Source organism: Haliotis asinina, chromosome 9 (genome assembly GCF_037392515.1).
Source record: "Haliotis asinina isolate JCU_RB_2024 chromosome 9, JCU_Hal_asi_v2, whole genome shotgun sequence".
NCBI lineage: Eukaryota > Metazoa > Mollusca > Gastropoda > Lepetellida > Haliotidae > Haliotis > Haliotis asinina.
This window is the reverse complement of record NC_090288.1, coordinates 25,098,015-25,120,160: the sequence shown is the minus strand read 5'-3', so window position 1 is coordinate 25,120,160 and position 22,146 is coordinate 25,098,015. Positions and strand designations below refer to the sequence as shown.

Here is a 22,146-nt window from a genome sequence, read left to right as displayed (position 1 = left end):
TGACGCAAGGGTTGGGCACATAGGCGTATGGAGCGTCTAGAGGCTCCACTACTGTCACCAGCGCTAGAGATCAAGATGCTCAGAGCCAGCCGGTTGCGGAGCATTCTAGAAGAGTGCGAGCAGAGCGCACAGGGTGTGAGTAGATCCAGATTGAGAAGCCCCCCGTCGCTGATCTTCCTCCAGATCTCTGGATCGTCGGGCCAGATTTCTCCATTGTAGGAGAGGGAGCAGGCGGTCACGTTCCCAGTCGACGTCACTTCCTAGAGCCAGGCAGTCGGCGCATAGGAAACAGGCGCTGGAGCGCAAGTCAGGCATATTTTTGGATGTGGCTGAGGAGCAGTATTTTTCCCTCGAATATGGGAAAGACCCTTCTCACGTGGAGTATGAAGAGGGCTCGTACCTGCCACTTTCTGCAATATGTGATTGGATTGCTGACAGACTCCCAGATTGTCCTTTCCCCATCTTCCGGTGTGGACAACGCCAGGACTGTCTGAGTTGATCCGGAGTTAATGATTCCGCCACATCCTATGGTGGCCGGCGCCATATCCTGCTTGAATGAGGACTTTGCCAAGTTGTCGATAAATTCCACAATTAGGGCACCCAGGTCGAAAGAAACAGGACTATAAAGTTCATAGTCTTGATTTTGCGGACTCTGAGGCGGTGTTAGATGAGGCCATTAAGAGACTATCCTCCAACTCCACATATAAAGTACATGATTCCAGAACACAAGCGATTGAGACGGAGCTGTGGCATATATCCTGAAGCCGGTCTCGGTGCTAGTGTCAGCAAAGTCAGCGGTGGCTGTTGATTTGACTGAAGTTAACGAGTCCCAGTTGGAGCATTTGACGTCGTTATTCCTGTGGCAGGGCAAGGTGCTTCACAACCTATTGGGGCATGTCTGTACATTGTTAGCTATGACGACGGTGGTGCATAGGATGGGTTTTTTAGACGCATGTTCGTGGCAGGAGGAGTTCAAGCGGTGTCTAATAAGAACTCCCTTTTCCTCAGAGGCCCTCTTCGGAAATGCTATCACGTAGGCTAATAAGGAACACGTGGAGCTAACTAAGAACGAAAGTTTTTTTCGTGCGCTTTACTCATCTAGACACGTGCTCACCAAACAGCATGGTTACGGACAAGCCTAAATGCTAGCCAGGGTATCACCATTTGTATCACCAATCGGTTATCTGCTATACCGGTGACGCCACGTCTACAATCTGATTGGTCTCCGAGAGACAACGCCCTGGAAATGAAGTCAGTGACATTACACCTACAATCTGATTGGTCCTCGAGGGACAACACCCTGCGCAGAATGTGATGTTATTATTCCAGTGTTAGGAAGTTTCTGACAGAAAGATGTCATTTACACACTAGACTAGGAGTCTACAGCATCATTTGATTCTTCAGATGGCATAGAGATCTGCTAACAGCAGACTTAACGTTGCCTATGAGGAGGCTTGCAGCAGTGAATGGCAGTTTCTGATCGGACAGCCAGCCAGCTATAAATAGACTTCCTTGGAATGTCAACACATTCATTCAATGAACAGCATTGATGGTCTGAAGTTCTGAATGACACATCTTCACGGCATACAAGCTCATCATGAGAGAAGTCAACTCAGTCTACAGTTGGACTTCACTCTCAGGCTACTAACTCAGCTTGGATGACTTGAGAATCTAACTCCTCGGGATTTGATTCATCCCTACATTGAGATACACCACTGTCCCAGGTTCTGGGGGGGTCGAAGTTCAAGCCAATGATTAGAAGAAGCTCTACTCTCTCCATTATCACTATGTCAGTGATAATGTCTACTAGATCTGGTCACGTCACCTCACGAGATGACCAGATGAAGACGCCTACTACTACATCTATGACAGCAGTTTCTGGGTCATGGTTTCATGGCCTGACCGGTTTACGACATTGAGCATCTTGAGACCATACCTGCTATTGTAGACTGCCTGTCAATGTTTGCACAGGAACTTACATATTAGAGCCGGCGTTCAACAACCATCTTTAGGTAGATACGTCTCTCCAAGGATGGAGTGCCCATCTAAACAACAAGGTTCCAGCAGGATTCGGGAAGAAGGAAGATCGAGCTCTTCACGTGAGCCAGTTGGAGATGAAAGTGGTGATGCATGTTATCCATCATTGGTCGACAACACCAAGAGACAAGCTACTGATGATCCAGACAGACAACTCAACAGTAGACTTCTGCATAAACAAGGATCAACGAGACCTCAATCTCTTCTACACCTGACATTTCTACGTTTCCCGGGAGATGTTTCAACTAATCGCCTTCCAAAGTGGGACCATTTGCTACACCATCCCCACAGTCAGACACTGCACACAGATCCGTGGCGGTTTCATCTATTCGCCTGGACTGTCTACAAAAGTGGTACTCATCTCAAGTGGCGAACATCATCGCCCGGACGCAGAGAGCTGCCACTCAGTCACTCTATAATGACTAGTGGGCTACATTTGAGAAGTTCTGTGCCCAGAAGTCACAGGACCTATTGTTAGCGTCACATCAGCTCCAGGTGGAGTTTTTATGGTGCTCGAAGAAACTCAAGGGCTTACAAGTCAGCAGAGGAGACAGGAGGTTTGACAACTTAACGAGGAAGACAGTGGTTCTGTTGGAGCTAGCTACAGCGGCGAGAGTTTGTGAAATTCACACGCTGGATGTGACTAGTGTCCAGTTTGAACAGACCAGACATGGTGCTTTACACTTGGGCCTTCTCTGGGATTCCAGTGCAAAGAACCAGCTGCCAGGTCAACCAGATAGGTTATTCACCATCCCCCCTCTTACTGCCATCATTGCACTAGAGAATCAAGAAGAGCAGTTACTCTGACTGGTTCGGGCCCTCAGATCATATATAAGGAAGTTCTCTCCTCATTGGGGAACTAGGAAGAGGTTGTTCCTGCCCTTTTCCATGACTGCTAGAGGGGAAGTCACCTGGAACATAGTAGCCTTATGGTTGAGATGGACCATCCTGGCGGCTTACGACTCACAGAATCTTCCGCACCCGTCGTCTAACAACCTGCACGAGATTCCAGCATTAGCCTCAACTTTGGCCCTGCACTGAAACTGTACAGTCCCAACATCATGACTGGATGCTTCTGGTGGTCTTCTAGTGTTTGCTAGCCATTACTTGCGGTACTTGGTGGTGGAAGATGTACTTACATGAGATAATGTACCGTACCCCTCCGGTGGTTAGTAAGAGAATTACTACTCTGATTTGGGTTCCAGTCCACCTTCCCAAGAGATCGGCTGCCCCGAGGCATATGTATGATGATACGTATTTGACGGTCTTCTGGAGTCCTGCACCACCATCATGTCTGTTGTATCCATATGCTATAGACCTATGGTAAGGTAAGTAAAAGTTTTGTTAAAATCTAAATATTTTAGATATTTAAATACTTACCTTACCATAGGGCGGTTAGTCCTTCCCAACACTGGATGCTCCTCCCCACTCTTCGGATCAGGGAAGTAAAAGTAAAGTTCTTTTGGAGTCTGTATGTATGCGCAGTGAGGAGATCCAGATACTTCCGTATCATTGCAGTCGTAGAATTCGAGGTAGCCATTCAAGATTGAATAGCAATACAACTCTGTCAGATCTGCTACTAAGAGAAGCTTGAGGTAATATGCTGTAGACCTATGGTAAGGTAAGTATTTAGATATCTATAATATTTAGATTTTAACAAGTTTTTGCTGATATAAGTACATTGTAGGTAGTAACTGGTAGTTGTTTCCTACTTGTACCTTTGACTTCAGAATGACTGTAGAAAATGTTTTTGTAGTTGTGCTGACAGCAGTAGTGTTTATGTGACTGGTTGTGCTGATATCTAAGACTGTTGATGTCTCTGGGAGTAGGGGGGATACTATGATCTAGCACTAGTTTTGATGGTTGATGTTTATGGTGTTTATGTGAAAGATGTTACTTGCCAGGAAGCTGAAGATGGCCATTGAGGAGTTCACAACACGTGTTGGTCAGCAGGCAGTCATTGTCTGCTGTACTCCAGGCAAGGGGACCAAGTCAGTTCAGTCCTTTAAAGTGTTTGGCTCACAGCCTCTTGAAAGTGTGGTGAGCTGCCTTCACATTTCAAATACTCATCAGACGCTCACCGCAGATACTCACCATATATACACATCACAGATACCACAGATACCACAAGTGCTCACCACAGATATTCCCCACAAACACTCACCTCAGATAGTCACCACAAGCACTCACCACAGATACTGTGAATGCTCATTGTTGATACTCCCCACAGATATCCACCACCACCAATTTCTTAAATCTATCACATTTCACAATGTCAGAAAACAGGTACACAAACAAGTGACATCTTCGTTTTTGTCATCTTGAACTTAGTGTCCAGACTTGATATTTAAGTTTCAAATTTTTGGATGAAGCATTTTTGTCACAAGTCATAACCTAGCACGATATGTCCACTGAGTCCCATAATATACGTATAGGATGTGTTTTTCTGTGCTGCAGTCACTTCCTTAATTCGTTGGCAGCTCGTGATGCATAGTCCTATAGGACAGGTATTGTTATGTTGTGTTCACACAAGTATGATCCCCATCTCACTGAATGCTTCAGTAAACATGATTAAATCATGGAGGCTAACTTTGATCAATGCATTTCTATTGCTTGTGAAAACTTTGTGATGGATACCGTCAGTCAGGTGTTTGAAATGTGCAAAATAACAAGTGCACAAACAGGTGTTTTGCGAACTTTCCACAAAAATTGCATCCCATGAAAATATATACGGTAACAGTATACACTCCACCGATACTCACCACAGATACTCATCACAGATACTCACTACAGTATACCCTCCACAGATACTCACCACAGATACTTATCGCATATACTCACACTCACCACAGATACTCATCACAGACATTCACAGATTCTCATTACAGATACTCACCACAAATGTTTACCACAGATACTCATCACTGATTCTCATTACAGATACTCATCACAGATACTCACCACAGATATTAACCATAGATACTCACTACAGATATGCACCACAGACACTCAGGGTAGAATAGGCCTTCAGTAAAACCATGCTTGCTATAAATGGCGACTGTGCTTGTCGTAAGATGTGACAAACAAGATCAGGTGGTCAGGCTCGCTGACTTGGTTGACACATGTCATCGGTTCCATATTGCACAGATCGATGCTTATGTTGTTGATCACTGGATTGTCTGGTCCAGACTCGATTATCTACAGACCACTGCCATATAGCTGGAATATTGCTGAGTGCAGCGTAAAAGTAAACTCACTCACTATCATGTTTGGAATATCAGTCAAAAATAATTACAATTATATGTTTTGTGTGTAACTTTATTGGGAATAATGCATTGATTTATGAAATAATAAAATAGAGACAGCATACTAACAAGTTCAAGGTATGCACTAATTATGCTGTACATATTTGGCTTCTGAACATTTAAATGGCTTTAAGATTTCAATATGTCATTATTCCAATATGTCAGATTCTAACTGAATGTGGGTTCTGCATCTTTATTTCCCCAGTGCATTATATCTCCATTCTTTTCATATAGTCCATTAACTATCAGTTTTAACTTAGACGGTCGGTATGTTGCCAAATCCCCATTTACCTTTCAGTAACATCCCACGCAAATCCTCACCCTCTTGTATGTAATTTGATTGGATAGTAATTTATAGCATTGTGCCATTTGAGTAGAATGGAGCTGTGATACCTTGGACTGTGGGGCCTTGGATTCTGTGGTACTTACAGTAGCATTGCATGCTGAAACCATTACAATCTTTAATGTCATTCAGCTTTTTATGAGACATTGACAAAGTTTACAATACCCATGGTGTCAAAAGACATTTCAGTGACAATACTGAAGTATTTTTGTATTATCTGCACAAACTGTGTTTATGTTTCAGATGCGCAACTGTCGCAACATGATTCTCCAGGACCTGGAGACAGCCCTGGCAGAGCAGGTTATGCCACAGATGGAGAATTCCAGCATGCATGACTTACCTCCCTTGTGTATTGATGGCATCCCGACTCCAGTTGATAAAATGACTCAGGTAGGTACTATCTTGGGAATTTAGTACACATCTTACATCCTGCTGCTATCATGTCGGCAAACTTCCAGGTGTTATTGATAAGAGGATTGGTTGGTTATAATGAGCTGTCTGGTTATGTCATACCCTGATAACATGGACGTTTGCTCATCCTGTCCATCACAGGATTCTCCAGATTTCTTTGCCTCATAGATAAGAGTTGAAATTTACTAGTGAGCATAAGATTATATTCATTCATGCTGCATTATCTAGAAACTAGTCTTGATAGTTATTTATTGCTTCAAAAGTTTGTTTTGTTTCATGGTCAAACTGTATCCTGAATAAAACGGTACAAGTGTGAAACTGTTGTTTCCCAGGCCCAGCTGAGAGCATTCATCCCACTCATGCTAAAGTACTCCACTGGTCGGGGTAAGCCAGGTTGGGGTAAACCTGAACATCGCCCAATGTGGTGGCCAGAGGATCTACCCTGGGCTAATGTCCGCAGTGATGCTCGCACAGAAGAACAGAAGCAGAAGGTATGAAGCTTTCAGTTGTAGGTGGTAGCTCAGATTTACAGGTTCTGTACATGAATACAAACCAGCCATACCGTAAAGAACTAAAGCAGGTATTTTTCTGAACCAAATGCTTGTGTTTATGCATTTAATCTGGATCAGGATAGCTGTGTATCACATAACCTTGTACTGCATTGTTCCACAAGCATTTCTGAGAAGTTCACTCATATCAACTTTGAAATGAGATAAATCTGAAATCTGCTCACAGAATTCTGAATCAGTCAATTCTTATATTGCCCACTGAATTCACTTCTAAGTTTTAAACCAATCTTACACATTGAATGTGAGATTGCTTACTGGATAATTTCCTAGTACAGTCGAGCCCCATTTACACTGACTCTGTATTTCCAGAAATTCCACTCAAGTTTTTAGTGAAACTAAACATTTCTTCTTTAAGGGTACTCACATACTTGAACTCAGCACTTTGGAACGTAGAGTAGATAATGATTTTTCAATCCCTTTCCTATTACTTCCATTGAGATTTGTCCAGATTACCTGGAAGGCTAACTTACTGACAGGAAGGCATATGCATGTGAGTTAATGCTGACCGAACAACTGATTTTTACGTTCACTGCTATCTCTCATGTGCCTTTGTTAAGTGCTTGTCAGCACATACCCCACATGGTATGATTTGGCAGTGAGGAAATATGATTAGGACTCTTGTTAGCAATCTTTTGCAACATGCTTCAAATAGATAGCCAGACAACTTGCTACCTCTTCATTTGAATGGTTGATTTGTATCTAATGTATTTCTATGCAGTATGTTCTGGTAATCAGAAAGACTACCCTTTTTTGACTCAGTCCTAATTGCTTCACACTCTGGGGATATAATTCATGCTTTTGCTATGTTCCATGTGTATGAGGTAGTCATGTTTGGTGTTTAATTCAGGTTTCTTGGACTGAGGCCCTTCGCACAATTGTGAAAAATTGTTACAAAAACCATGGCCGTGAAGATCTGCTTCATATCTTCAATGATGACGGAACATCCGCTCAACAAGCGCAGCCCCAGTATGCTGCAGCCATGAATGGGACCTTGCTTCAGACTGTCAACAACCCAGATGGCTCTGTGTCCATCATACAGATAGACACAACTACTCCTGGCAGTGTCGTCACTCTGCCTGATGGAACACAGGCCACTGTGGTACATGCGGTAAGTCAGCTCACACTGACCCTGATAGTTTACCATCCACACAACTACTCCCGTCAGTCTCGTCACTCTGCCTGATGGATGGTATCTCAGCATATATTGGTGTATGTTGCCTCTATGCATGATATCTCAGTATGTGTCTGTACTTATGTTTCAGTAGGTACGCATCAGTGACAGTAATTAATTCCTCTTTAAGATTGTTATTTCTGCAGCAGGTTCACAACAGTCAGCAGCAACAGCAACAACAGCAGCAGCAACAGCAGGAAACAGCTCAAGCAGTGCACACACTTGGTGATGGCTCCATTGCTCAGGGAGACCAAGTCCATATGAACTCTCTCAGTCTGAATATGGCAGACAGTCATGCCCAGCAGGCTGTTGCTCTTCACGGGGCTGCGCTCGGACAGGATCATCAGTTGGTGCTAACTGGAGACACAAATCTTTGTGCTACAGATTCAGGTACCTATATCTGTGTGTAGAATAAGTGATGCAGTCAGTACTGTAATGCTGTAATAATATTAATGAATGCGAGCATGAACTTAGTACAACAAATATGAGTGTCATTCATGTAAATAAAGTAAAACCTTTAAGCTCGACATATTGGTGTTTGTCAAGCAGTTATGACAGTTTGTCTGTGACAGCATCTCTCTTCTTCATAACCTGTGAAATAATTTCATATTTCCAAGCAGGGAATGAACATATCCAGTGCACCTAAGGTAGTTACTGTAAATGCATAAACCTGCTTGTATAATATACTAGTATACCCTCTTGTATATGTCCTATGTAATATCCAGAGTATATGTTCATATATATCTCTACTATACCCTGGATGCATCTGTGGCCCAATGATTTTACTGCCTCCCTTTGTTGGCTTTTCATCCAATCCATTGTCTAAGCTGGGAAGTTTAACATATCAGTCACACCTCGCTTAAATTTGGCAACAGAAATGATGCAGATGTACTCTGAATGTGGTAGGAGTTCTTGCATATGTTATTTTACCGTTTTAGACCTGTCAGTTTGTCTGTATGATTTCCCCCAAAATCTGAGTCACACAGCTGCGACCACTATGTTTGTTTACACTGGCAAGTTCAGTTGTAATGGCCCCCTAGCTGACTGGGTACTGTGAGAATGTGGAACCAGCAAGAGGAGGTAATAAAATCATTGGACCAAGTCATAGATGCATCCAGAATATTAAGGAGATTTATCAGAACTTACACCCTGGTGATTATCGACAATGTCTTCATAAGTCTTCTATTAACTTTTATAGCAAACATACACCTGGAAAAAAAATATTGCAACACTTTGTTTTGGAATGACATTTTACTGCGAAACACAATACTGCCAGTTGATGCAAACGGCAATGCCTTGTGTAAGGAGTGTGCATTTGAATAGAAACTGGTGATATTAATGTCCAACTGAGTTTCACTTAAGTTAGTTATTTACTGTTACAAATACTGATGTAAACTGAGGCTCGCTGGTAAAGTAAAGTATGGGGATAGTAACACAGTACCAGTGCTGCAGCCAGACCGCGCCCTTGCGCCATTCCCGCAAAATCATAGAAAATGACGCTAAAAATAGACATTGACGCGTTTGTCTTGGTGCTCTTTTCAGTCAATAAAATTAAAAGCATACATTTATTATTTATAATCTGTCACAACACGCTTGAAAAATATGTTAAACTAAAAAGAAATCATACTTTGCTTGGAAAACAATCGTTTCAGTTTCTAGTGTTAAGCAAAGAGGATAGCGACACTTCCGCATTCTTAGAATTGACAAAACTGTAATTTCTTGGAAACGTGTGCCATATTTGGAAGTCCTACTATGCTTTTACTAACTCAGATTTGTCCGAAAACTGACGTAATTAAATACTTGTAATTTATTGGTCAATAAGTCATGAGACATTACGGAAAAAAACGAACTGCACATATGGAATTGTCAAAACGAAACAATCCTATTGAAATGGAAGTGGACATTAGTGTGTCGCCACTTTAATCGATCTTTGTGAAAATGAAACGATGAATAACAGATTTCTTTTCAAAGCAAAGTGATGTTAGCGTGCCGCCCGATGCAATTTAAGTTCCTGACGCGGTTCATACAACTGATAGTACAAATAGTGAACGTTTCGTATCGGATGTATTTACTGAAAATAACGAGGTTAATAAGTTGGGTCAGAGGGAAGAAGACAAACACATGCCCGACTTCAAGCGAAAGAAATTCGTACATCGTTTCCAAATAATTGGCTCAGAGATTACACATGGCTTGATTATCATGAGGACACTGGTAAAATGTATTGTAACTTGTGCACAGAATTCAAAAAGAGAAACACATTTACTGTTTGAACGGACTGTTTTCGCACATTATAGCAACATGTTGATTGCAGTGAACACCAAAATGCACTTCGCGAACTTTACATGCGAAAGAGTTTTGCTGTTGCAACAAATAATGTTATTTCACAGAAAAACGAAGCATTAGTTGAAATTCAGCCCAGATGGTGAATATTCTTATGGTAAGCTTAAAAGTTGATTGCCATAATTATTCATTAATAAATAACTTAGTTAACTATTGCTTGACAGTTTGCACACTTTTACTCAGAGTTGGCACACTTTTCAAAGATCAGTGTGCCAATTGGCACTTTTTGGAGAAATCCTGGCTGAAACACTGCAGTACATTAGGTCACTCACATACCTCATCCTAGGCCATGAAAGATATTTACCAAAACAGGTGATGCTGACATTATTGAGTGTGTCAACCCCAGGATGACCGATTGAAGACACTGTCTCACTTACTGCACTGGATGCTGTATCTGTCTGTGAGTTAGTCTGTCATACTTCTGGTGGAGAGATTCCACTCCAATTTGGCAAGATTCTGTACTGTCTCTTCCACTCCAACTCGGCAAGATTCTGTACAAGTGGGACCCTCATATACACACATAGTCCTAAAATGTCCCAAACATGCTCAACTGGATTGTGACCTGGACTTCATATTTTACATGGTAATATTGTGATTGCTTCCTGGCATAAGTAATCTGTCACTGTCCGACTTCTATGGTCCCTAGCATTGTCATTCATGTACACTGGCCTTGTGAGAATAGGGTGATTGTCAAAGTTTGGGACAACAACGTTCTCCAAGATCTCTCACTGATATCTTTGACCAGCAGGATTACCCCTCACAGTGAGATGCTGAAGCTTACAGTTGTAAGACAGAAAACCCACCACCATAATTTTCTCAAACTTCAATGTAGGATATAGAATAGAGAGTAAACACATGCCTTTGATTCTTAGATTTACTGGTCCACATGAAAAACTGGAAACTAAAGACGTACATGCAAGTACATTTAAGTACAGATGGAATAATGATAATGTTAGCACTTTCATTGAAATCATATCAAGTATGGACCAGAGTGTCATAAGGCAAAAGAGGAAGCTAAGCGCAATCTACGCATATTTAGACGAAACAGAAATTCACTGTGCAAAAACCAATACTGCAGTCTTAGAAATAGGTATAAAGGTTTATGTAGACAGTGGAAATGTAAATACCAACACCCAAAAACAAGGAAACTATATCTTGCAAGGAACAATTCCTCAGTATTTTGGAGGGAGCTGAGAAAGATTGCAAAGCTAAAATGCTCTACGAATAGTATAACTAAAGAAAGATGGCATGATCCTGTTTATGAACTTTTCAACAGGACAGATATAGCCGAACCAGATGCACTGCTCAATTTAGACCAATCTGTACAAATGGGTGAAGTTGATAAGGAGATACTTGAATCCATCATAACCAAGAATGAAATCCACAAGGCTATACAGCAGATGAAAAATGGTAAATCTCCAGGAATTGATAACATCCTCATAGAAATGATTAAAACAAGTGAATCTAAAATAATGCCTTTTCTGTTAGCAATGTGTAGTAAAATATTTTCAAATGGTTGTTTTCCACAAGCGTGGAGTAAAGCAGTCATAGTTCCTCTGCATGAAAAGGGTGATGTAAATATTCCCGATAATTACCGAGGAATATCTCTACTCAGCTCCCTCAGGAAAATATATACTAGTATTCTGAACGAAAGACTAGCAAAATGGGCAAATGTTATGGATAAACTTTCTGAAACGCAAGCTGGTTTTCGGAAGGGCTATTCAGTTGTTGACCACATCTTCACATTGTATGCCATCGTCGAGAAAAGCCTATGTCGAAGAAGAAAAAAAATATACATGGCTTCCATTGATTTTAAAAAAGCTTTTGATTTTGTAAATAGAGATAAATTGTGGAAATTACTCTCATCATACGGTGTAAACGGCAAAATGTTACAAGCTCTTAGGAGCGTATATAAAACAGTCAAATCGTGTGTCAGGGTACAGTCTGAGCTAACGGAACATTTTAACTGTCCAATTGGATTACAACAGGGTTGTATGTTGAGTCCAATGTTATTCTCATTATTTATAAACGAACTTCCCGTAGAAATCACAAAATATGGTAAGCATGGGGTCCAACTGTTCCCAGATGTACTAGAAATTCTAATGTTAGTGTTTGCAGACGATGTAAGTCTTTAGATTAGACACCATTGATGGTCTTCAGTGTCAGCAAGACACTTTAAAATTTTATGCAGATAAGTGGGGATTAACTATAAATTTGGATAAATCTAAAGTCCTTGTGTTTAGGAGAGGTGGGAAATTAGCAGTTAAGGAAACTTGGCTTTATAATGGGAGAAGCATTGAAACGGTAGACAGCTACAAATACCTAGGTTTTGTGTTCACATGTAATTGTAGTCTCAGGCAAGCGGTCTCAGAAATTCAGCCAATATACTTGTATGGGTCAGAGGTATGGGGATTTAAAAGATACGACAGCATTGAAAAAGTTCACTTACAAGCATGTAAAATATTGTTAAATGTTGGTCCACAGACAGACAAATGTGATAGTATATGGAGAATGTGGACGTTTTCCAGTTTATATTAATTCCTACGTTCGATCGATGAAATACTGGCTTAAGTTAATGACAGTGCATGATGGATGTATCCCGAAAAAGGAATATAATATGTTATACTACCTAGACACAGCTGGATACCACACGTGGGCGTCTGAGATACGCCATATACGTTGCTCGCACGGCTTTGGATTTGTCTGGTATTCACAAGCAGTCGGTGATCCGTGTGCTTTTATTCATATTTGTAGAGAACGCTTGATCAATATGTTTTATCAATATTGGACATCTACACTTGACAAAAGCTCACGTTACAGGTTATATGCACAATATAAGAGTCTTCTTCAGCCTGAGGGATATCTATCCTTAAATTTGGAACATAAATTCTGTAAAGTTTTGGTCAAATTCAGAGCTGGTGTATTACGTTTAAAGAATAATGTAGGTAGGTGGCAAAATATTGATGTATCTCAAAGAAATTGTCCCGCTTGTAAAGTAGACCTAGAAGATGAATATCACTTTTTGTTGAAATGTCCAGCTTTTAGAGATCTTCGGGAGAGATTTTTGCCTGACACCTTGCAAGTAAATATGATATCGTTTAAAAATAGCCTTAAAAGAAACAAAACTGAAGACATAATTAATCTAGCTCATTTTATCTATTATGCATACACAATAAGAGAAAGATTAGAAAAACAGAAATTAGTATTAGAATTATATTTAAAAAATACAGTACCGACACACATGTACACATATGTGCTCTGATATTTCTCAGTGGGGATGTAACTAAAGGAAAAATTAAGTCATGCAGACAGGTAAATGTTTATACCTTCAAGAACTGTTTCATGTTTTTATGCCTGTTTCGAAGATGTACATTACTATGTATATGGGCCTGTGGCCTTCACACGTAATAAAGACTTTGATGATGATGATGATAATCGACCCACCACCTAATGGAACCTGCTCCAGAATGCTGTGTTTCAAGATGCCATACACAGTACAGAAGGAACGACTTTCATCAGATCAGTGAACCTTTCTCCAGGATGCCAGCTGGTTCCAGCCATGACATGCTCCACACCAAACTAAACATGTAGCTTTGTGTCCATCTGTTAACAGGGGTAGTCTTATTGGCCTTCCAGCATGATATCCCACAGCTTTCAGTCAGTTTCTGACAGTCCTGTGGGAAAATTACTGAGTGGGTGAACAGTCCCTTTTCAATACTGTTCTTGTAGCAAATGGACTACGGCGTACATGTCTCATCAGAACTCCGTCTTCTCTCACAGATGTCCACTTGGGTCTATCTGACTGTTGTCTGCCCCTTACATCTGCTTTCGCACCAACCTACTGATTGTGGAAGGATGATGAACAGCTTGGATAGCAATCTGTCTTATATATTCCAGCACTCCTCATACCAATTATCTGCCAACTGAGGGGGACCTATTTCATAAGTTATTGTCGGCTTCTGTGCTTTGGTGTGATGATAACATGTTACAATGATATATGATGCAAACTTGCTTCCCAGAACATCAAGGGTGCATGTATTCAACAGGTTGCAGCTACAGCACGTGTAGCGTGAAGGTCCATTGTGACCTTGTAGGGTACCCATATACACCAGCAATATCATATCTTTAAACCAATCATCTATCTGTGAAATAATATTTCATATTTTGGCAATTGATTCTGGTGTTGCAATACTTTTTTCTGAGTGTATGCTTTGAACCTGTCCAAACTATGCCAGTGACCTGTTTTGAATATTTTTTAAATGGAATATACATAGACAATACTAAACAGCCTTCCGTGAAATACCATTTTCATTAAACAAGTTAATGATTTGGTATCAAATGAGCAAATGTGAGTTTGATGCTAAATCTTTAACAAGTTTAATAAAAATGGTATTTCACGGAAGCAAGTGTAGTATTCTGTTTATTACTCGCCATCATAAATTGACAGAAACTGCGGCAAACTTGTCTACAGTGTGAGGACTCCCAGGTTTTCGTGAGTCAAGCAAGGTCTAGTAAAATTGCGACAGCAACATTAGCATTGTGATGTCACAACTTTTAATCATTTTTACATCATACGTCAAGCAGTATTACACTGGTGTAATATTGCCGTAAAAATATTACACTGCAGTATCTTCAACGGGCGAGTTCTTGATTTCACGGAGTTGTGTCTTTGATGATATGATGTAACTGATTGCTATAACCCATGCTATCTCATGGAGCTGTGGAAAACAGTGTAGGTGTAAGTGTTTCGTGGTATTATTTACCATAATTCAAAGTCATGACTACATATTTTGATTTCATGAACACATTAAGAGTATTTTTTCATGCCTCCAGCCTGCTTGTACAAGGTTACTTAATACATTGGATGGCTTGACATAATTGTGTGTTATTTTCATGTCATTGTAACCAATCTAATGTTGCTTGTCATGTCACAGAAAATCATCATCGATGGTTACATCAGACTTTGAGAAAATATGTTGTTTGTTGCAGGTGTTGTGACTATTCCAGTGTCCCTGTACCAACTAGTGCATCCTAATGTAAACCTCCCAGGACCCCAACTGACAACTGCCCAGTCACAACCTGGCGTGCATGTCGCAATGTCCACATGTAAAGACACTTCTGGCATGCCACTCCAGCCAGTAGAGGTCATGTCGGTCAGTCAGACAGGAGACACATGACCAGGCAGATAGCAGTGACACATACATTCTCATACCAGTGCTGGAACACCTTGTCCCGTACTGAAACAGAGACATTTGAGAAACAAGCCTATGGTTCTGTGTGCAGATTTTACATGGATGTGTAATTTCCAGCCCAGCAAGACAGCCTTGTGTTCTGTGTCCCTGGACACTGCACCCCACTGGTTGTGAATATATGCACTTGATAGCTCAATGACCACTCAGAAGTGATAATACTTTCAGAACAACTGTATTGATTACCTTTCAATGCACAGGAACCTTGTTGGATATTACAGCACAATGTACTTTCTGGTTCATTGATTTACAATAGTTTCCAGCTGGGATATAGTAAGACAGCTTGTATAACTTCACATTTCAGCATTTATGTCCTGTCGCAGCTGCATGTCTTTGTTCACTTCACACTTACAGTTTTCTTTTTTTTAGGATTTTGATCTCCTAGCTATTGGAGAAAAACACGCAATAGCACCATTCAAGAATCATGTTCCAACTAGATGTTTGCTAAGGGTTCACATTTCAGTGAGGTTGTCTATGCTGTGATAAGTATGATTTTGCTTGTAACCAGATGCTTTAACATACACTCAGGACAGTGGTGAAATTCAGATGTCACTGCAAGTACTGTATTTGCATATGTCCTTTTAGGAAGATGCAAGAATAATGTTTGGAAAAGTGATTGAATGTTGTGCAATGACATTAAGAAACTAGCATCCTGTTTCTGATTCTCTGCCTTGAACAGTACTCATGTTTAAACTCCTGAAATCATTTAGCTCACTGACTGGAACATTACTCAATACATTTGATATGCCAAACTGCTTTCCTTCAGTTCCTGATGGTATTGCTTGCTTGATTTTCATTTACAACATGAAAGCAAGTCAGACTTATGGGTTTGGTTCATACACATGCAACCTGTATGAGGCTAGAGTAGGAACAAGTCGTTCAACAATGGTGTTGTGATTTATTGCTGCTGCAGCAGTGTGCACGAAGGATGTATCTAGGTATTGCTGCTGCAGCAGTGTGCTTTGAGGATGCAGGAATGTGTCTGACTATATAGTTGCTGCAGCAGTGTGCATGAAGGATGTATCTAGGTATTGCTGCTTCAGCAGTGTGCATTGAGGATGCAGGAATGTGTCTGACTATATTGCTGCTGCAGCAGCGTGCACTAAGGGTGTGCCTAGCTATTGCTGCAGCAGTGTGTACTGAGGGTGTGTATGGGTATTGCTGCTGCAGTGTGCATTGAGGATGCAGGAATGTGTCTGACTATATTGCTGCTGCAGCAGCATGCACTAAGAGTGTCCCTGGCTATTGCTGCTGCAGCACTGTGTACTGAGGGTGTGTATGGGTATTGCTGCTGCAGTGTGCATTGAGGATGCAGGAATGTGTCTGACTATATTGCTGCTGCAGCAGCGTGCACTAAGGGTGTCCCTGGCTATTGCTGCTGCAGCACTGTGCACTGAGGATGCAGGAATGTGTCTGATTATATTGCTGCTGCAGCAGCATGCACTAAGGGTGTGCCTGGCTATTGCTGCAGCAGTGTGTACTGAGGGTGTGTATGGGTATTGCTGCTGCAGTGTGCATTGAGGATGCAGGAATGTGTCTGACTATATTGCTGCTGCAGCAGCATGCACTAAGAGTGTCCCTGGCTATTGCTGCTGCAGCACTGTGTACTGAGGGTGTGTATGGGTATTGCTGCTGCAGTGTGCATTGAGGATGCAGGAATGTGTCTGACTATATTGCTGCTGCAGCAGCGTGCACTAAGGGTGTCCCTGGCTATTGCTGCTGCAGCAGTGTTCACTGAGGGTGTTTCTGGCCATTGCTGATGCAGCAGTGTTCACTGAGGGTGTGTCTGGCTATTGCTGATGCAGCAGTGTTCAGTGAGGGTGTCTCTGGCTATTGCTGCTGCAGCAGCGTTCATTGAGGGTGTGTCTGGCTATTGCTGCTGCAGCAGTGTTTACTGAGGGTGTGTCTGGCCATTGCTGATGCAGCAGTGTTCAGTGAGGGTGTACCTGGCTATTGCTGCTGCAGCAGTGTTCACTGAGGGTGTGTCTGGCCATTGCTGCTGCAGCAGTGTTCACTGAGGGTGTCCCTGGCTATTGCTGCTGCAGCAGTGTGCACTGAGGATGTGTTTGGCTTATCTGACAACCATACTCAAGTGTATGGTGGGACATTCACTATATCTTCAGATTCTAATGCAATAAAACCGTTCCATGACTTGTGTTAGGTGTTAGTGTGTCAGTTGTCTGTGAACTAGTTGTTCTCCCATTTGTGTACTCATGTGATGTTAACAGCAACAGGTACAACAAGGAGGGTTGGCTAGCTGACATAACGTAACTTCTTCATATCACATTGTAAATTATTCCAACAAATGACTATTCCATTACTTACAGTGTGATTGTAAATATGTAATAAACTTGTTATATTATCAAGTCCATCAGTTTGTCTTTATACTCACTGACTTTTAAATACACCAGCAACACATGACCATATGTTTGAAATGAGTAGTACATGGAACTACACCAGACTTCTCAGCTTTGGTTGTGGCAGAGATTAAAATGGGATCCATAAAAATGCCATCCTCCAATTCAAACATAATGTCCGCATCTAAATTTTTGTGTGTTTATCATAATTTGTGTCTGTGCTATTAACATGTGTCTATTTCGAACTGATCTGATATCTGTCAATTATGCACTTTGTCATATTATGATGATGCCAGTTTTGATTGAAGTTCAGGACATGCTTCTTCAATCTATGTGGATCCAGGAGACAAGGGTCCACTAACAGCAGGCTCCTCGGGAACCTTGGGCTCATCGAAAGGAATGAATGATGTGTGAGTGAGTGAACTGGGTTTAACACTGAACAGCATTCCAAATATATCACAACATGTGGGGAAAATGAAAGAATGACATCCAGTGCATCGGAAGTGAGGCAGTTCTCAGATCTAATGCTTAAGTGAAACATGTCATAGACAATCTGTGCAAATGACTTGTCAGATATGACAAAGGGTAAATTTTTTGTTTGGGTTTGTGGCACACTCTTTTCAGGTTATCTACACATTCTGATCAGGACCCACAAGCCTATATGGTTGTGGGCTCCTAAGACCTGCACCTTTTTGGGTTAGGGGCAAACAATGAATGTAACATTGTACAAAACACGCTATGTTTCATTTGGTTGTGCTTACATTTATTCAATAATGAGTAATGAGTACTTCAAGATTGTTGCAAGGATTGGACTATCTGAAGCACTGCTTTTTGTCAGGTTTATCTGACATTGATATTTTTTAGACACTCTATATATCTTCAGGGGCTGTGAACACCATGCGACAAAGCTGATGTCAATCACAATGAAGAAATTCCTGTTAAATGGAAAGATGAAAAGATAAACAATCATTCAGATAGTCTTACATGTGATGCGTCCTCTTATTCTTTTCATGACATCACAAGCGATGTTCTGGGGAGAAAAGACGATACTGTCTCCAAACTTCCATTATAACTCATAGTGCACAACAGCGTGGTATGTGAGTCCATGGATGTTCTTCCTATGAACCTCATAGCGCTGACTGGTATGACGAAGAGTGTACATCCTTGAAACACCTTAAACACTCAAACTTGGACATGTTTAGAAAAACTGGCATCTCTCCATTTTGGACTGAATTTCATTTTTTAATGTTTTGTTGTAGATTATCTGATTTTCCCGATACAATGAACAACAGATTACAGCACTCCAGTTATCACTGCTAATCGATCTTATAAGCTGTGAAAATTTTGTTTCTGAATCAATCACAACTGACTTCCTCTTATTGTCACCACATCATTACCACCATCCATTGCTGTTAATCCCCTTGATACATGTTGTTATTACTTTATCCCTTTTTATGTATGTAAGTCAATCCGTTCTGTGCTGCACTTCACTCTTGCTTGACAATTGTATAAGAATAAATACAGGAAGGCATTGTATGTGAAAACAGTTGTTATCCAAAGATAATCTGACATTTTCTGATTACCTTAGTGCTTTGTGAAAGGAGGTACAGGTCACCATGCTGTCTAGCAGCTGTTGTAATGCCAGAACATTTTGGAGGCATATTAAATACATTTGAAAAGCGGCACATCAAACATTTTATCAACAACTGAATGGATATCGAGATCATCTCCGTAGATCTATAGCTGGTCAATTTGTGAAAGAACTTGTAGTGTCTGTAATGATGATGATGTTGACCACACATTAAGGGACCGATCATAATTTATGGCTTAGGAGGTGATGATGACCTTAATGGAAAGGTCTGTACAAAATGAATGTGTGAATGGCTGCTCCTAATACTTGTGCACAAAGAAAGTGAACTCCCCTACTCCCCTGTATGTCATGTACAAAATCAGTGACACACTACGGCTTTGCCCAAAATTTCTGAGCATAATTTTAAAAATATTTTATAAGTACCATATTGCTGCGCATCCCCCAAGCATTTAGATCTTAACTGATAGATGAGGCATAATTCAAGCATAAAATATATTTCAGATGACGCTCAGTGTGCCTGTAGGCATCACATGTATTTCTTGCCAGGTGAGTCAACCTTCCATCCTGATATCTGGCTGAGTGACCTATAGTCTGATCTAAATTGTTTTCAGCAGCTATTCATATTGATTTTTGTAGAAGATTTTCTGGATGCCAGTATCCTATTACACATCACACTGAACACCTAGTTAGGACGATGTGGCTTATTTCAACATATGCTATTTGGAATTGTATAATTTTAGGGATACAGAGAAACAGCCTAAAACAGTTTGGTTGGTTGGTTGGTGTTTTTTCTTATTTCCGACAGTACTGTTTTCAGTTTTACAACTCCCAGGGGTGAATCCAATGTTGGGCAGGGCAGGGCAGGGCAGGGCAGGGCAGGGCAGGGCAGGGCAGGGCAGGGCAGGGCAGGGCAGGGCAGGAGGGAAATTTTGCTTGCATCATTTACAGTTCTCCAGTTTTAACATTGCAGTTTTGACAAAGCCATTCACTGAAGTTGTTATATATTGGTGCATCTGTAAGTGGAACAAAAGAGTGGCAAAGTCTGTTTGTTCTGTAAATCAGTATTTGCAGCCTGGGTCCAGATGGTAGTGAGTAGGATCACTTAAAATTTTGGTTTGCTTTTTTTTAAATTTGCTTACAATACCTGCCAACACTTTCGACAGGAAGTCCAATAATTTTAGTAGCAGTGTTTTTGAGAGTTCACATATATTCTGAAAAGATATGGGTTCTTGAACCAACTCAAGAAATTAAATTCTATGACTCTTTGAATAAACATTATTTAAAATAACAATATGATAGTTTGGTCAGTTTTAAAAATGTTTCAACTTTCACAAAAATGCAAGTGTTGCTTTCCATTCCCATAAACAGGGATAATGTTGTCTCCCTGCTATAAACGCTTTCATTACAGGAGAGTTTTAAATCTAAGACAGAACCCAAATATTTGTATTCAGTTACTCTTCAATACTTACAGCATTTATTATGAACTAAGTTTTTTTTTCTAAAATTGATGATATTTTCTTGTTTAATTTGAAGATTTAGACATGAAAAGGTTGTCAAATATGTCTTGACCTGTGTTCTACAGTTTGCAATATTGTTTGAAGAAGTAAAACATTGAGCTACCCAAAGACGTATATTCACGTCTTTGATCTACCTTTCTTTTTAAACTCACATATCTATACAGGCAAAAATAACCCTGTGTAGTTTATTGTATAGTAATACTGAAGCCAAGATAGCATAGCCAAAATGAAACGCATACTGCCCGGCTTTAGTGGTGAGCGAATTTACACAGTACATGAGTTATTTCCCTTTCACATGAGCGACACCATCCAAAGATGGAGGTGGGCTTGGCAGGGAAAAGAACTGGAGTGCCCAAGTTGAGAGAGCTGTTGCGGCGACAGCGGAGAGATTCTGAGGTATTTCTTATTTACAAACATTTATTCTGCACATTGTCTATCTTTAACAAGTATGTTTACTGACCATACGTGGCGGATCCTTTCGAGACATTTGTCAAAACACAACAGAATGTCAGACACAAGCTATCACAGCGAATACATTCAAACCCAACTGAAGTAGCGGAAATCAGTGATATTCGACAGCAGTTATGATCTTGGGAAGATCTTTAGAATTATGCTTGTCGTTTTGGTTATTCATTTATTTATTTCTTTTCAGGGGAGCATTTTTTAACAATTCAGTAACCCATGCCTCTTATTTCTGCTTTTGCATTGTTTGGAACTGTCATACTGTTGTATGAGGTGCATACATATGTTACCCGTATCTGCTGGTGATTTAAATAAAACATACCCAGTAATTTAACCAGATGAATTCTGATGCAGTGGTCTGGAAAATGTAGTAACTGAAACTCTTATTTTATCAGGCGAATTATATTGTAGCATGGGGTCATTTTAATTACAGATTTTGCTCTAAAAATGTGAAATGTTTATCCAACAGCACTTTTGTGTATTGCTGGTTATTTTTTATGTAAGGAACAATTTGGCCTGTCACTGGCATGGTTTCATGCATTTTCACAGTTTCCACCACAAAAAGAATTTGTTCACATGTGATCGTCCAGTGGCAACAAATATCGACATGACAGGGGTTTTTGATAATATGAGACAAAAACATAATATTTATCTTTAAAATCATATAAAGTTTTATTTAACTAACTTTGAGAGATAAAGGATACATTCATCTACTTCACACAAAAATATCAAGTGTTCCCAACAAAAATATTATCAGTGACATCGTATTGGCGAAACTGTTGCTGCGCTCCACC

At 40.6% G+C, this 22,146-nt stretch overlaps 2 protein-coding genes across 11 annotated transcripts in view; both read left to right on the top strand.

Moving 5' to 3' along the window:
* The window catches only part of LOC137296176 (DNA-binding protein P3A2-like), a 28,240-nt gene extending 10,449 nt beyond the window's left edge, over positions 1–17,791 (top strand). For 4 of the 7 annotated variants that reach the window (XM_067827883.1, XM_067827882.1, XM_067827884.1 and 1 more), the window contains exons 4-9: positions 3,942–4,077; positions 5,929–6,075; positions 6,429–6,587; positions 7,513–7,773; positions 7,983–8,226; positions 15,166–17,791. In XM_067827883.1, the coding sequence (XP_067683984.1) occupies positions 3,942–4,077; positions 5,929–6,075; positions 6,429–6,587; positions 7,513–7,773; positions 7,983–8,226; positions 15,166–15,353 (1,135 nt within the window). In that variant the 3' untranslated portion in view covers positions 15,354–17,791. The remainder of the gene's footprint in view (positions 1–3,941; positions 4,078–5,928; positions 6,076–6,428; positions 6,588–7,512; positions 7,774–7,982; positions 8,227–15,165) is intronic. The other 3 variants (XM_067827888.1, XM_067827887.1, XM_067827889.1) reach the window with 1 other exon arrangement.
* A 3,343-nt stretch (positions 17,792–21,134) lies between these two features.
* LOC137296745 (striatin-interacting protein 1 homolog) overlaps positions 21,135–22,146 on the top strand; it is a 44,621-nt gene continuing 43,609 nt past the window's right edge. For 3 of the 4 annotated variants that reach the window (XM_067828586.1, XM_067828584.1, XM_067828583.1), the window contains exon 1: positions 21,179–21,286. In XM_067828586.1, coding sequence (XP_067684687.1) covers positions 21,206–21,286 — 81 coding nt within the window. In that variant the 5' untranslated portion in view covers positions 21,179–21,205. Of the gene's footprint in view, positions 21,287–22,146 lie in introns of all 4 variants that reach the window. The other variant, XM_067828585.1, reaches the window with a different exon arrangement.